This window comes from Portunus trituberculatus, chromosome 42 (assembly GCF_017591435.1).
Source record: "Portunus trituberculatus isolate SZX2019 chromosome 42, ASM1759143v1, whole genome shotgun sequence".
In the NCBI taxonomy this organism is placed as follows: Eukaryota; Metazoa; Arthropoda; class Malacostraca; order Decapoda; family Portunidae; genus Portunus; species Portunus trituberculatus.
Window position 1 is genome coordinate 22,780,134 of NC_059296.1, and position 13,333 is coordinate 22,793,466.

Genomic DNA, 13,333 nt, shown 5'->3' on the forward strand with positions numbered 1-13,333 from the left:
TATTCACAAAGGAGACTGCTTTTGACAAACCACTGGTAATGGAACAGAAAGGGATTATGAAGGAGTTTCAAGTAACTGTGGAGGAGATCAAGAATATGATGGGGAGTTTAGAAGTGAGAAAAGCTGTGGGACCTGATGGGGTATCAGGATGGATTTTAAGAGAATGCAGGAGCAACTGGCAGAAAAAGTTTGTGAAGTAATTGATGCCTCATTAAGGGAAGGTGTAGTGCCCCAAGACTGGAAAAGAGCTAACATTGTCCCAATCTATAAATCAGGTAACAAGAGAGACCCATTGAACTATAGACCAGTGTCACTTACAAGTGTGGTAGCTAAGATGTGTGAGAGGGTGGTGAAGAATAGATGGACAGACTTCTTGGAGAAAATGACATACTTTGTGAGTGTCAATTTGGTTTTAGAAAAGGGCGTTCATGCACGACAAACCTGATATGTTACTATTCGAGGGTGATAGATGTAATACAGGAAAGAGATGGTTGGGCTGATGGAATATATCTGGATTTAAAAAGGCCTTTGATAAGGTACCACACCAGAGACTGATCTGGAAACTTGAAATGGTAGGAGGAGTGCATGGCAGTTTACTAAAATGGATGGAAGACTTTTGGTAGGAAGAGAAATGAGAACAATAATTAAGGACAGACCATCAGAATGGGGATTGGTGGAGAGTGGAGTTCCACAGGATCAGTGTTGGCACCAGTAATGTTCGCAGTCTACATAAATGACATGGTGGATGGGGTGTCCAGTTATGTGAGCCTATTTGCAGACGATGCAAAATTGTTAAGAAAAGTGAGATGTGACAAAGATTGCGAACTACTCCAGGAAGACTTGGACAGAATATGGAAATGGAGCTGTACATGGCAAATGGAGTTCAACACGACAAAATGCAAGAAAATAGAGTTTGGCAAGAGTGAAAGAAGAATCAGGAGTATGTACAAGATAGGAAATGAAGACATAAAACCAGTCATGAAGAAAAGACCTTGGGGTGACAATTACCAATGACCTATCGCCAGAGAGACATATAAACAAAATAATTGGAGAAGTATTGAACTTATTGAGGAACATAAGAGTGGCGTTCAGATATTTAGATGAAGAAATGATGAAGAAAATAATTACTGCAATGATAAGACCGAGGCTTGAATATGCAACAATACAGTGGGCTCCGAACTTAAAGAAACACATAAGGAAACTAGAGAAAGTACAGAGGGCTGCAACAAAAATGGTGCCTGACTTAAGAGATTTGACTTATGAAGACAGACTGAAAAGAATGCAACTTCCAACCCTGGAAAACAGAAGAGAAAGGGGAGACCTGATAGCAATATACAGAGTGATGATTGGCATGGAAAAATGGATAGGGAAGATCTGTGTATGTGGAATGAAAGAATGTCGAGAGGGCATGGGAAAAACTAAAATGGCCACTTATAGGAGAGATGTGAAAAATATAGCTTCCTCATAGAAGGGTGGAAGCATGGAATAGTTTAGACGTGGAAGTGGTCAACGCAAGGAATATTCATGATTTTAAGAAAAGCTGGACATTAATAGATATGGAGACGGGACAACACGAGCATAGCTCTTTTCCGTATGTTACAATTAGGTAAATACAATTAGGTAAACACACACACACACACACACACACACACACACACACACACACACACACACATCGCGATGGCGGATGTGGTCGCTGAGCTCCAGAGCAATCATCTCTAATTCTACAGTTACCATTGCCTAAGAGTAACCAAGGTGGGAAAGGAGCTGGTAATGTTTGTCCCGTCTCCATATAGTCATGTTAACTGTTGATTAGCAAAATAATGTCCAGGAAGGTAAATATAAACTGTAGCCTGCGTTTGAGCCATCAGCTGGTTTGTTTACATCTGCGCAACATGGCGGCCGTGAACTCGAAAGATGAATCAGACTTCACAGGATTTCAAGGAATAATGGAGAAGAGCGCTTATGTGAAGAAAATTCTGGAGTTGGAAGGTAAAATTGAAAACTGTTTGAAAAGTATGGGGCCTGGAAACGAGTTATGACAATGTAATGAAAGAGTGTGCCGATATGAAGAAGGAAAATGAAGCACTGAAAGAGGAAGTTAAGCTTAATTAAAGTGAATTGCGAAAATGTGGAGAATCTCTAGGAAAAGTGATGGAGAAGCAGGCTGAATGGAAAAAGTCAGGAAGTGGAAAGAAAGGAGGTAAATTACAAAGTTGCAAGTCTGGAAAAGGAAATCAAAGAGTCTGGGGAGAAAACTTTGGGCCTTGCTGAAATTATAGATCAACAGATCATAGAAGAGAAGATTGCTGAGAAAGTGGTGAAGGTTATTAAGTCAAATGAGACATTGGTGAGGGAAACTGTAGACAAAAAGAGATGTGTGGTGATATTTGGTGTGGAGGAGGATAAGACACCGAGTAAAATGGAGAGAGAGAAAACATAAAAAGGTGATAAATAATATCATTAATGTGGTGCAGGAGGAGGAAAAGACCTAGTACAAGAAATAGAGGACTTCCATAGAATTGGAAAGTTCACAAGAGAAGGTATGAGGCCAATAAGAATCAAACTTAAGTCACAAAAGGATGTAGATGAATTGGTGGAGAAGTCATGGAGGCTAGCCCAGCAGGAAACAACAAGGAAGATTTGGTTGAGAAGAGATCTCGGTGAAAAGGAAAGAGAAATGTTAAATGAGTTGAGAAAGGAGGCTTTGAAAAAAATGAAGAGAGGACAGAAGAGGAGAAGAAAGAGTTTTTCTGGAGAATCTTGGATATGAGACTGAGGAAGTGGTTCATAACCCAGAAAAGTACAGCAAGAAAGGACTAAAGAAACTTACATGAGCGAATGTAATGTATTCCAACATAAATGGAGTGATATCGGGATTTTAGAACTCAACGATTACTTGAGGGACAAGAACCCAGATATTGTGGGTCTTACTGAAACAAAACTGAGAGAGGGAGAAGACCTGATGATGGTTGGAGAAGGAAATATAATGTTTGGAAAAGAAATAGAGTAGGTAAGATGGGAGGAGGAGTGATGTTGCTGGTTAAAAAGATATAAAGGTGGATCAAGTGAAAGAAGGTATGGGAAAGGCAGAAGTGCTAAAGATCAGAGCAGAAACTAATGAAGGAAAAAGAGGCACTACATAGTGGTGTACGTACCACCTAAGACAAATGCATGGTCAGTACAGGAATATGAAGAAATGATAAGTGATACAGGAACATGTCTGGAAGAAATGTTGGGTGGCTGTGAACGAACTATAATGATGGGAGATTTTAATTGTAAAGAGGTGTGTTGGGAGGACTGGTCAATGGAAGGATCAGAGACAACATGGGGAAATACACTATTGACACTGGCAATGGAAAATGTGTTAACTCAGTGGGTCAAAGAAGATACTAGGTTTGGAGGAGAGGGAGCATCGTCAAGACTGGACTTGGTCTTTAGTACAGAGCCAATGGTCATTGAGGAGATGAGGGTGGAGTGCCCTTTAGCAAAGAGTGATCATGCAGTTTTGGAGTTCAAGGTGATAGATGAAGAGAAATCTAGAAGAAATGAAGAATATAAAGTGGAAGATGGAATTATGCCAAGACAGATTTTGGAAACCTAAAGAAATTCTTTCAAGAGACAAATTGATGAAATTCAAGAGTGCTAAGGAGCAAATGAAAAGTGGAAGGAATTTATAAAAATATACAAAGAAGGTGAGAAAAATTTGTACCAATAAGACAACATAGAGAAGTTGGAAAGCAGGACTGGTTTAACGATAGATGTGAAAAGGCTAGAACAAGAAAAGAGGATGCATGGAAGAGGTGGAGAAGGAAAAGACGGATTAAGCAGTGGAAAGTTACAAAAGAGCAAGAAATGAATATGTGTTGATTAGAAGAGAAGAAAGAAAGAAACAAGAAAAGGATATAATTGATAAATGTAAAGACCAACCAAGGCTTTTTACAGACATGTGAACAACAACATCAAAAATAGAGAAAGTATTGAAAGTTTAGAAGTAAATGGAGTATGCAGTGAAGATCCCAGGAAATGGCAGAGGCTATGAATGGATGCTTTCGGAAGGTATTCACAAAGGAGACTGCTTTTGACAAACCACTGGTAATGGAACAGAAAGGGATTATGAAGGAGTTTCAAGTAACTGTGGAGGAGATCAAGAATATGATGGGGAGTTTAGAAGTGAGAAAAGCTGTGGGACCTGATGGGGTATCAGGATGGATTTTAAGAGAATGCAGGAGCAACTGGCAGAAAAAGTTTGTGAAGTAATTGATGCCTCATTAAGGGAAGGTGTAGTGCCCCAAGACTGGAAAAGAGCTAACATTGTCCCAATCTATAAATCAGGTAACAAGAGAGACCCATTGAACTATAGACCAGTGTCACTTACAAGTGTGGTAGCTAAGATGTGTGAGAGGGTGGTGAAGAATAGATGGACAGACTTCTTGGAGAAAATGACATACTTTGTGAGTGTCAATTTGGTTTTAGAAAAGGGCGTTCATGCACGACAAACCTGATATGTTACTATTCGAGGGTGATAGATGTAATACAGGAAAGAGATGGTTGGGCTGATGGAATATATCTGGATTTAAAAAAGGCCTTTGATAAGGTACCACACCGGAGACTGATCTGGAAACTTGAAATGGTAGGAGGAGTGCATGGCAGTTTACTAAAATGGATGGAAGACTTTTGGTAGGAAGAGAAATGAGAACAATAATTAAGGACAGACCATCAGAATGGGGCTTGGTGGAGAGTGGAGTTCCACAGGGATCAGTGTTGGCACCAGTAATGTTCGCAGTCTACATAAATGACATGGTGGATGGGGTGTCCAGTTATGTGAGCCTATTTGCAGACGATGCAAAATTGTTAAGAAAAGTGAGATGTGACAAAGATTGCGAACTACTCCAGGAAGACTTGGACAGAATATGGAAATGGAGCTGTACATGGCAAATGGAGTTCAACACGACAAAATGCAAGAAAATAGAGTTTGGCAAGAGTGAAAGAAGAATCAGGAGTATGTACAAGATAGGAAATGAAGACATAAAACCAGTCATGAAGAAAAGACCTTGGGGTGACAATTACCAATGACCTATCGCCAGAGAGACATATAAACAAAATAATTGGAGAAGTATTGAACTTATTGAGGAACATAAGAGTGGCGTCAGATATTTAGATGAAGAAATGATGAAGAAAATAATTACTGCAATGATAAGACCGAGGCTTGAATATGCAACAATACAGTGGGCTCCGAACTTAAAGAAACACATAAGGAAACTAGAGAAAGTACAGAGGGCTGCAACAAAATGGTGCCTGACTTAAGAGATTTGACTTATGAAGACAGACTGAAAAGAATGCAACTTCCGACCCTGGAAAACAGAAGAGAAAGGGGAGACCTGATAGCAATATACAGAGTGATGATTGGCATGGAAAAATGGATAGGGAAGATCTGTGTATGTGGAATGAAAGAATGTCGAGAGGGCATGGGAAAAACTAAAATGGCCACTTATAGGAGAGATGTGAAAAATATAGCTTCCTCATAGAAGGGTGGAAGCATGGAATAGTTTAGACGTGGAAGTGGTCAACGCAAGGAATATTCATGATTTTAAGAAAAGCTGGACATTAATAGATATGGAGACGGGACAACACGAGCATAGCTCTTTTCCGTATGTTACAATTAGGTAAATACAATTAGGTAAATACACACACACACACACACACACACGAGAGAAGAATATGACAGAAGCACAAGATCGCATAGTAAAAACTGAGAAAGGGAAGATGTCTGAGAGATAAAAATATAGTTTCCAGAGATGTATTGAGACGTGGAACAGTTTAGATGAAGAAGTGGTGTCAGCAAAGAGTGTGCATACTTTTAAAGAAAATTGGATAAGTGTAGATATGGAGACGGGACCACACGAGCATAAAGCCCAGGCCCTGTAACACTACAACTAGGTAAATACACACACACACACACACACACACACACACACACACACTCGAGAGACGGTTGAAGGCGGACGCACTGGCGCAGTTCCGACGATCAGCTGATCTTCACTACACCTGTTGTATAGTATTTACAATGGCCTGGGCAGGTAGTGTGGACTCATTTGTTTTATTTTTTTCTCCATGAAATCAATTAGTAAGGAAAAATGAGTGAAAAAGATATCCCATCCAAATGCAGACATGAGAATAGAGAAGAGGCTGATGATGACTATGTTGGTGAGGGAGAACGCGTATTCGAAGTAGATAAACTGATAAAGGAGAAGATGGAAATGAAAGAGAATAAAGAACAGGAAATGGAGTTTATAAGACTGAGAGAAAGGATAAGAAAAGTGGAAGAAAATTAAGCTAGGCTAAGAGCAGAAAACGAAGAACTAAAAAAGGAAGTAGCTAACTACAAGAAGCAGATGGAAGAAGGACTCGGTAAAGCCGAGAAAGAAAAGGAGAAGCTGAAAGATCTAGTAAACAAGGAAGAGGAAAGAGTACAGAACGTGATTAAAAAAGAAGTACAAGCATGGAGAGTCCAAGATAAGAAATATAAGGCCAATTTTCAGGAGGTGATTCAAGAACAACTTAAAGAAAAGAAGAAAATATGACAAACAAAATGATAGGAGTCCTCAAGACAAAAGAAAATCTAGTTAGAGAAATTGCAGAAAAAGAAGAGTGTAGTCGTATTTGGAATAAAAGAAAAAATATAAAATATAGACCAAAAAGAGAAAAGAAGAAATGAAATCAGTCAAAGACCTACTGAAGAATCTTAATGACGAAGATAGGCAGAACTTGGAAGAGGAAGTAGAAGAAATAAACAGAATGGGACCATATCAAGAAGGAAAACGAGACCAATTAAAATACTACTAAAATCACAAGCAGCAACAGAAGAAATATTATATAGAACAACAAAACTTAGAGAAACAGAAGGCTGCAAGGATATCTATATAAAGAAAAATAGAAATGAGGAAGAAAGGAAGAGATACAATGAACTGGCAGCAGCAGTAAGGAAAAGAATAATGAAAGGTCAGAAGAGGAGAAGAAGGCATTTTTTGGAGAATTCTAGGAGACAGGATAAGGAAATGGTATATAAACGAGAAGGAAGAGAAAAAGTGGAACAAGTTTAACTAAAATGATAAAGGCAAAAGACTAAAAATGATGTATACGAACATAGACGGGTTTTATCAAGTAAATTAGAATTAAGAGATTACATAAGGAAAGAAAATCCAGATATTGTATGCCTGGCTGAAACAAAACTAAATGAGGCAATCAAAATAGATTTGGATAATAGGTATAATGTATGGAGAAGAGACAGAGTGGTAAAGGAGGAGGAGGAGTCATGATAATGTTAAGGAAGGAGATAGTGATCAACCAAGTGGAATGTGGGAAGGAAAAGCAGAAGTATTGTATATTAAGATGCATATTAATAAAAAGAGTTAACAATCATTGTAACATATGTGCCACCAAAACAAATTCATGGACCAATCAAGAATATAAAGACATGATAGATGACACAATAAGGAGTCTAATGAGAATCGTTAAAGAAAGGAGAAAAGTGATATTAGTAGGAGATTTCAACTGTAAAGAAGTGGACTGGGAAAATTATGAAAGTGGTATGGGGGAAGAAGCCTGGGGAGAAAGATTCTTGAACCTAATGATAGACAATATGATGGACCAGAGAGTAAAGGAATGCACAAGATTCAGAGGAAACGACGAGCCGGCGAGATTGGACCTAGTTTTACAAGGGGTATACAAATGAATGATGATATAAGATATAAGTGCCCATTGGGAAAGAGTGACCATGTAATATTAGAAATAGATATAGAAGAGGGAAAGGAAGATAGAGACGATTCATACAAAGGAGACCGATTAAATTACAGAAAGGCTGATATTGAGAATCTCAAGAACTATTTTAAAACGTAGACTGGGAGGAGATGGAAAACTCAGAGACAATGCAAGACAAATATAACTTATTTTTGGAAATATACAAAACAGGAGTCAGGAATATGTCCCAAAATATAGACCAAAGAAGAAGGAAAGAAAGATTGGTTTAATGCAAGGTGTGCTAGGGCAAAGGAGAAAAGAGATGGAGCATGGAAAAGGTGGAGGAGAAATAGGAATCCAACAAACAAGGAAAACTTCAAGGCAGCGAGAAATGAATATGTTAAGGTGAGGAAGGAAGAGGAAAAGAACTTGAAAAGATATTGTCGAAAAATGTAAGGAGCAACCAAAATTGTTCTATAGATTCATAAATGGAAAAATTAGGCAAAAGAAACAATAGAAAGGTTAAAAGGAGAGAACGGGATGGTGGAAGACCCAAAAGTATGGCAGAACTATTAAATAAAAATTCCAGGAGGTCTTTACTAAAGAATCCAAATTTGAGAGGCCACAGGGTAATAGAGAGACAATCTATATGAAAGAGATTAAAGTAACCAAGCTTGAAATAAAAGAGTTAATGAAGGAACTGGATGAAGAGAAGGCAATGGGACCGGATGAAGTCTCAGGCAGAATACTGAAAGAATGTAGGGAAGAACTAGCAAGTCCTATATACAACATCATAAAATGCTCAATAGAAAATGGAACAGTGCCAGTAGAATGGAAAAGAGCTGAGGTGGTTCCCATATATAAGAGCGGAAGGAAAGAAGAACCTTTAAATTACAGACCGGTATCACTAACTAGTGTAATATGCAAGATGTGTGAAAGAATAATAAAGAAACAATGGATCGAGTTCCTTGAAGACAACAAATTAATATCAAATAGCCAATTTGGTTTTAGAAAAGGACGGTCTTGTGTAACTAATTTATTGAGTTTCTATTCTAGAATAGTTGATAGAGTACAAGAGAGAGAGGATGGGTTGACTGCATCTATTTGGATTTAAAAAGGCGTTTGACAAAGTGCCACATGCAAGATTACTGTGGAAGTTAGAGGAGAAGGGTGGCTTAAAAGGAAGCACATTGAGATGGATAGAAAATTATTTGAGGGGGAGAGAAATAAGGACGGTAGTTAAAGATATGAAGTCCAAGTGGAGAGCAGTAGAAAGCGGAGTGCCACAGGGGTCAGTATTGGCACCAATACTTTTCCTCATTTATATTAACGACATGCCAGAAGGAGTGAACAGCTACATAAATTTGTTTGCGGATGATACGAAACTGTGCAGAGTTATAAAGCAAAAGGAGGATTGTGAAATACTGCAAGAAGACCTAAATAAGATCTGGGAATGGAGTAAGAAGTGGAAATGGAATTCAATGTGAACAAAAGCCATGTCATGGAAATGGGAAAGAGTGAAAGACGACCTGTGGGAATCTATAAGATGGGAGATGGAGTAGAACTGGAGAAAGTCAAAAGGAAAAGGACTTAGGAGTGACGATGGAAGAAAACAATCAACCAGTAAGCCATATTGATAGAATTTTAGAGAAACATATAATTTGCTGAGGAATATTGGAGTAGCATTTCACTACATGGACAAAGAAATGATGAAGAAATTGATAAATACTATAATAAGACCCAGATTGGAATATGCAGGAGTAGTGTGGACCCCTCATAAAAGAAACACATAAGGAAATTGGAGAGGCTACAAAAATGGCTACAAGAATGGTTCCAGAACTTGAAGGGATGACATATGAGGAGAGACTAAAGGCTATGGATCTACCAACCTTGGAACAAAGAAGGAGAGAGGAGACCTGATACAAGTCTATAAATTGATCAACGGAATGGACCAAGTGGATAATGAGAAACTGATCCTGAGAGAAGAATATGACACCAAGCACAAGATCGCATAGTAAAAAGCTGAGAAAGGAAGATGTCTGAGAGATATTAAAAATATAGTTTCCGCAGAGATGTATTGAGACGTGGAACAGTTTAGATGAAGAAGTAGTGTCTGCAACGAGTGTGCACACTTTTAAAGTAAGATTGGATAAGTGTAGATATGGAGACGGGGCCACACGAGCATAAAGCCCAGGCCGTGTAAAACTACAACTAGGTAAATACAACTAGGTAAATACACACACACAGTATGAGAGAGGGGGGGATCTGATACAAGTTTATAAATTGATTAACGGAATGGATCAAGTGGATAATGAGAAACTGATCCTGAGAGAAGAATATGACATCTGAAGCACAAGATCGCATAATAAAAAACTGAGGAAGGGAAGATGTCTGAGAGATGTTAAAAAATATAGTTTCCTGCAAAGATGTGTTGAGACTTGGAACAGTTTGAGTGAAGAAGTGGTGTCAGCAAAGAGTGTGCATAGCTTTAAAGAAAAATTGGATGAGTGTAGATATGGAGACGGCGCCACACAAGCGTAAAGCCCAGGCCCTGTAAAACTACAACTAAATAAATACACACACACACACAATCCTATACAATAGAACTAGGTAAATACACACACACACACACACAATCCTGTACAATACAGTTAGGTAAATACACACTGTATATAAAACATAAGTATAAACACTATTTCCTTTGATAAAATATATTTTGGATAATGACAGATTTTCAGATTTTTTGTGTGTGAATAGGTAAAAGTGGAGCACAAGTTCAGTAAAAAATAGATTGTTTAGTATTGATCAATGCTAACTGATAGAGAAGGTCTACAAAAACAATGGTTTGAATGAAATCAAATCATTGCCATTTTCCTGCACATTCAGATGCCCAATGGTCAATTGTAGTTGCTCACTTCTCTTGTATTGCAGCATCAGATGATTATAAAACATTAATGTCATCATGGCTAACAGGTCTGAGTCATGAAAGATGAGCAAAATCATTAGCTTTCTCTTTTTTTCTTTTAAACTGAACAGCAAACAAGAGTGATTCATTGCTACTACCATCCACTATAATAACAGCTTGCTTGGACCATAACACATCATAAAAAAACACATAAGATACATTCATTATGATGAGCAGGGACAGCAGTAACTTAATTCCAATTTCTATTAAATTTATAAATGGGGGAGCTAAGTAAAGCCTGATTTTCATCTCATCCCACTCTATCCTATTATCCCAAAGACTTAATATGCTTTCATGATTATGAATCTTTTCAATACAATAGGAGTGATTTGTTGAGGCAGGCTATGAAACATTTGGCTGTGGAGAACAATGACAATGGTGATGGTGATGCTAATGACAATGATTTGTCAGTGCACTCAAAACTCACAACGCCTCAATTGAGTTATATTAATTAACTTTTCCATTTACTTTTTTTTAATAATCTTGTGCAGTGATACAATAAAAAATCAATTTCAATATTTGGTTCCAAATGCAGGGTTTGATGTGACAACAACATCCATTATTTTGGGATGGAATTTTTTGGATTCCAGAAATTCAGATAAAAGAATGTAGATCTATAACAAAAGTCTTGACTTGATCTTGTTTACCACCAGATAAGAAGGTGTTTTTCTTTTTCTTTTTTATAGTATATCGATGAAGTTATTGTATTAAATTTTAGGTAGGCTTTTAAGTTTTCTTAGAACTGAACATTTTTAAAATGCTACTTTGTTCTTCTACTAATGGAATATCCTTGTTCTTTAGGGACTATCCTGAAACAGGAATTGAGGATGATATGGAGAAGAAACCAAAGGTCACAGCTCAACTTAGTCAAACACTTGGAGAGGATCCTGCAAATTATGTTGCTAAGGTTAGTTTACTGCTTATTGTTTGATAAATAATAATCTATATTTTTAAGGCAGCATGGCCTTACGCCTAATATAAGATTATTAGTTAATAGCACCTCTTTGTTATATGATGTTGTTCACTACTATGAGAAAATTTACAAATTCAGTACTATCACATCCAAGATTAAATATACTTTTTCAGTTGGCTATGTCATGGGCTGGGGTTGATATTGTCTTAGATTTCTCTTTCTCTTTATATATATAGATATAGTTTTGGTTATGAATAGTTTTTATTTATATATATTGGTTATCCTTGTGTTGATGTTTGGTTCAGTTTTTAGTTTTGATCGATTATTGTTTTGGTTACCTTTGCTTACATTTTTAGAATTTAGTTATACAGATTAAAAAAGTAGCTGCCACCCATTAACCATGAGTTTCTACTCTATTATTTTAAAGTATGTGATATGATGGCATTTTTATTAATTATTTCTTTATAAAGTATTGGATTGATTTTGATTTGATGTAGATTTTCTACATAACAGCAAAAAGTTTTCAGTACATTATCTCTGACCAAAAACTAATATATCTGATAAATATTTATTTCACTTCATGACTGTTCAACTGACGTCACCAGTAGCCAATGAGATGCTCACTTCGCCAATTCCACGTTAGTTCGTTGCTAGTCTCCACACAGTCCACAGTGCTCGTTACTACTTCCCTAGAGTGGCCGCTGTTACTCCCGCTCATCGATCTACTTGGCTTCTTTTCACCAGCTTTCTGCAAGAAGTCCACTTTCATCATTTTATCACTACAGCAAGCTGTTAGCACTAGGGTGAATACACATATATGAACCAAGGATGTATATGTTGACCTTTGTGCCACCCAACTTTCTCCATTCTTCCTGACGAGTTATGTTGGAATGGGATAAGGGCCACGGCATCCCTCCTCGCCTGTATTGGGAAGGAAATGACTTGAGAAGAACCCTCTGGAAGGCAATGCCAAGCAAAGGAAGGTCTCCTGAGTTGTTTGCAGCACTCAACCACAGGCCGCCCATACTTCTCAATAGTCTGTCGCTGACTCATGCCACGTAAACAATGCAGCTGTCTCCTTCTGTGGATGACAATTTTTAATGGTTATCTATCTTGCTAAGTGTTCTATTTGACAAATTAGACAAGAAAACAGATCCTCCGGGGTCACTGGGGGCCGATTTTAGCCAGTTCCCTGACTTCTCCCCTTCTGAGGATGAAGCAGCTGGAGTTTCCCAGTGTCTGCCTGAGCCTGATCCCTTGACAACCTTGATTCACTCTCCAGTACACAGCCAACAGGTGATACTGTGGTTGATACTTGATACTGCCTTCCAGAAGGCTTTTGATGAGCTTGTAGGCCACTTCCATGGTGAGGAAGAAACAGAAAATCCTTTATCTGAATGTTTGGCTGGCATTCTTAATGCAAGTCTGCAACATTGGCCTTCCTCGGACGGCATGATACTTACATGTGATAAGATCAAGCTTCCAGGTAATCTGCCCAACTTAAAGGTCCTAGTGACCAATCCTGCCATCATCAAGGCAATGAGTGTTGGCAGAAAATTAGTTGACACATGACTTTCACTTACTAATAAACTGCTGATGAAGGCTTTAGTTCCCATTGCCTATTGCTTTAATGATTTTGGTGAGAAGGCAGATTAGCCTTTAAACTTCTACTTTGATGGTTTGAATAACAGCCTGTGGCTGCTAACTTCTGCTGT

The 13,333-nt window shown here is 38.0% G+C and overlaps 1 protein-coding gene across 18 annotated transcripts in view; it reads left to right on the forward strand.

Annotated features, from left to right (window-relative positions):
* The window catches only part of LOC123517573 (calcium-dependent secretion activator-like), a 1,686,808-nt gene that overhangs the window by 1,649,340 nt on the left and 24,135 nt on the right, over nucleotides 1-13,333 (forward strand). For all 18 annotated transcript variants that reach the window (XM_045277817.1, XM_045277814.1, XM_045277824.1 and 15 more), the window contains one exon: nucleotides 11,507-11,612. In XM_045277817.1, coding sequence (XP_045133752.1) covers nucleotides 11,507-11,612 — 106 coding nt within the window. The remainder of the gene's footprint in view (nucleotides 1-11,506; nucleotides 11,613-13,333) is intronic.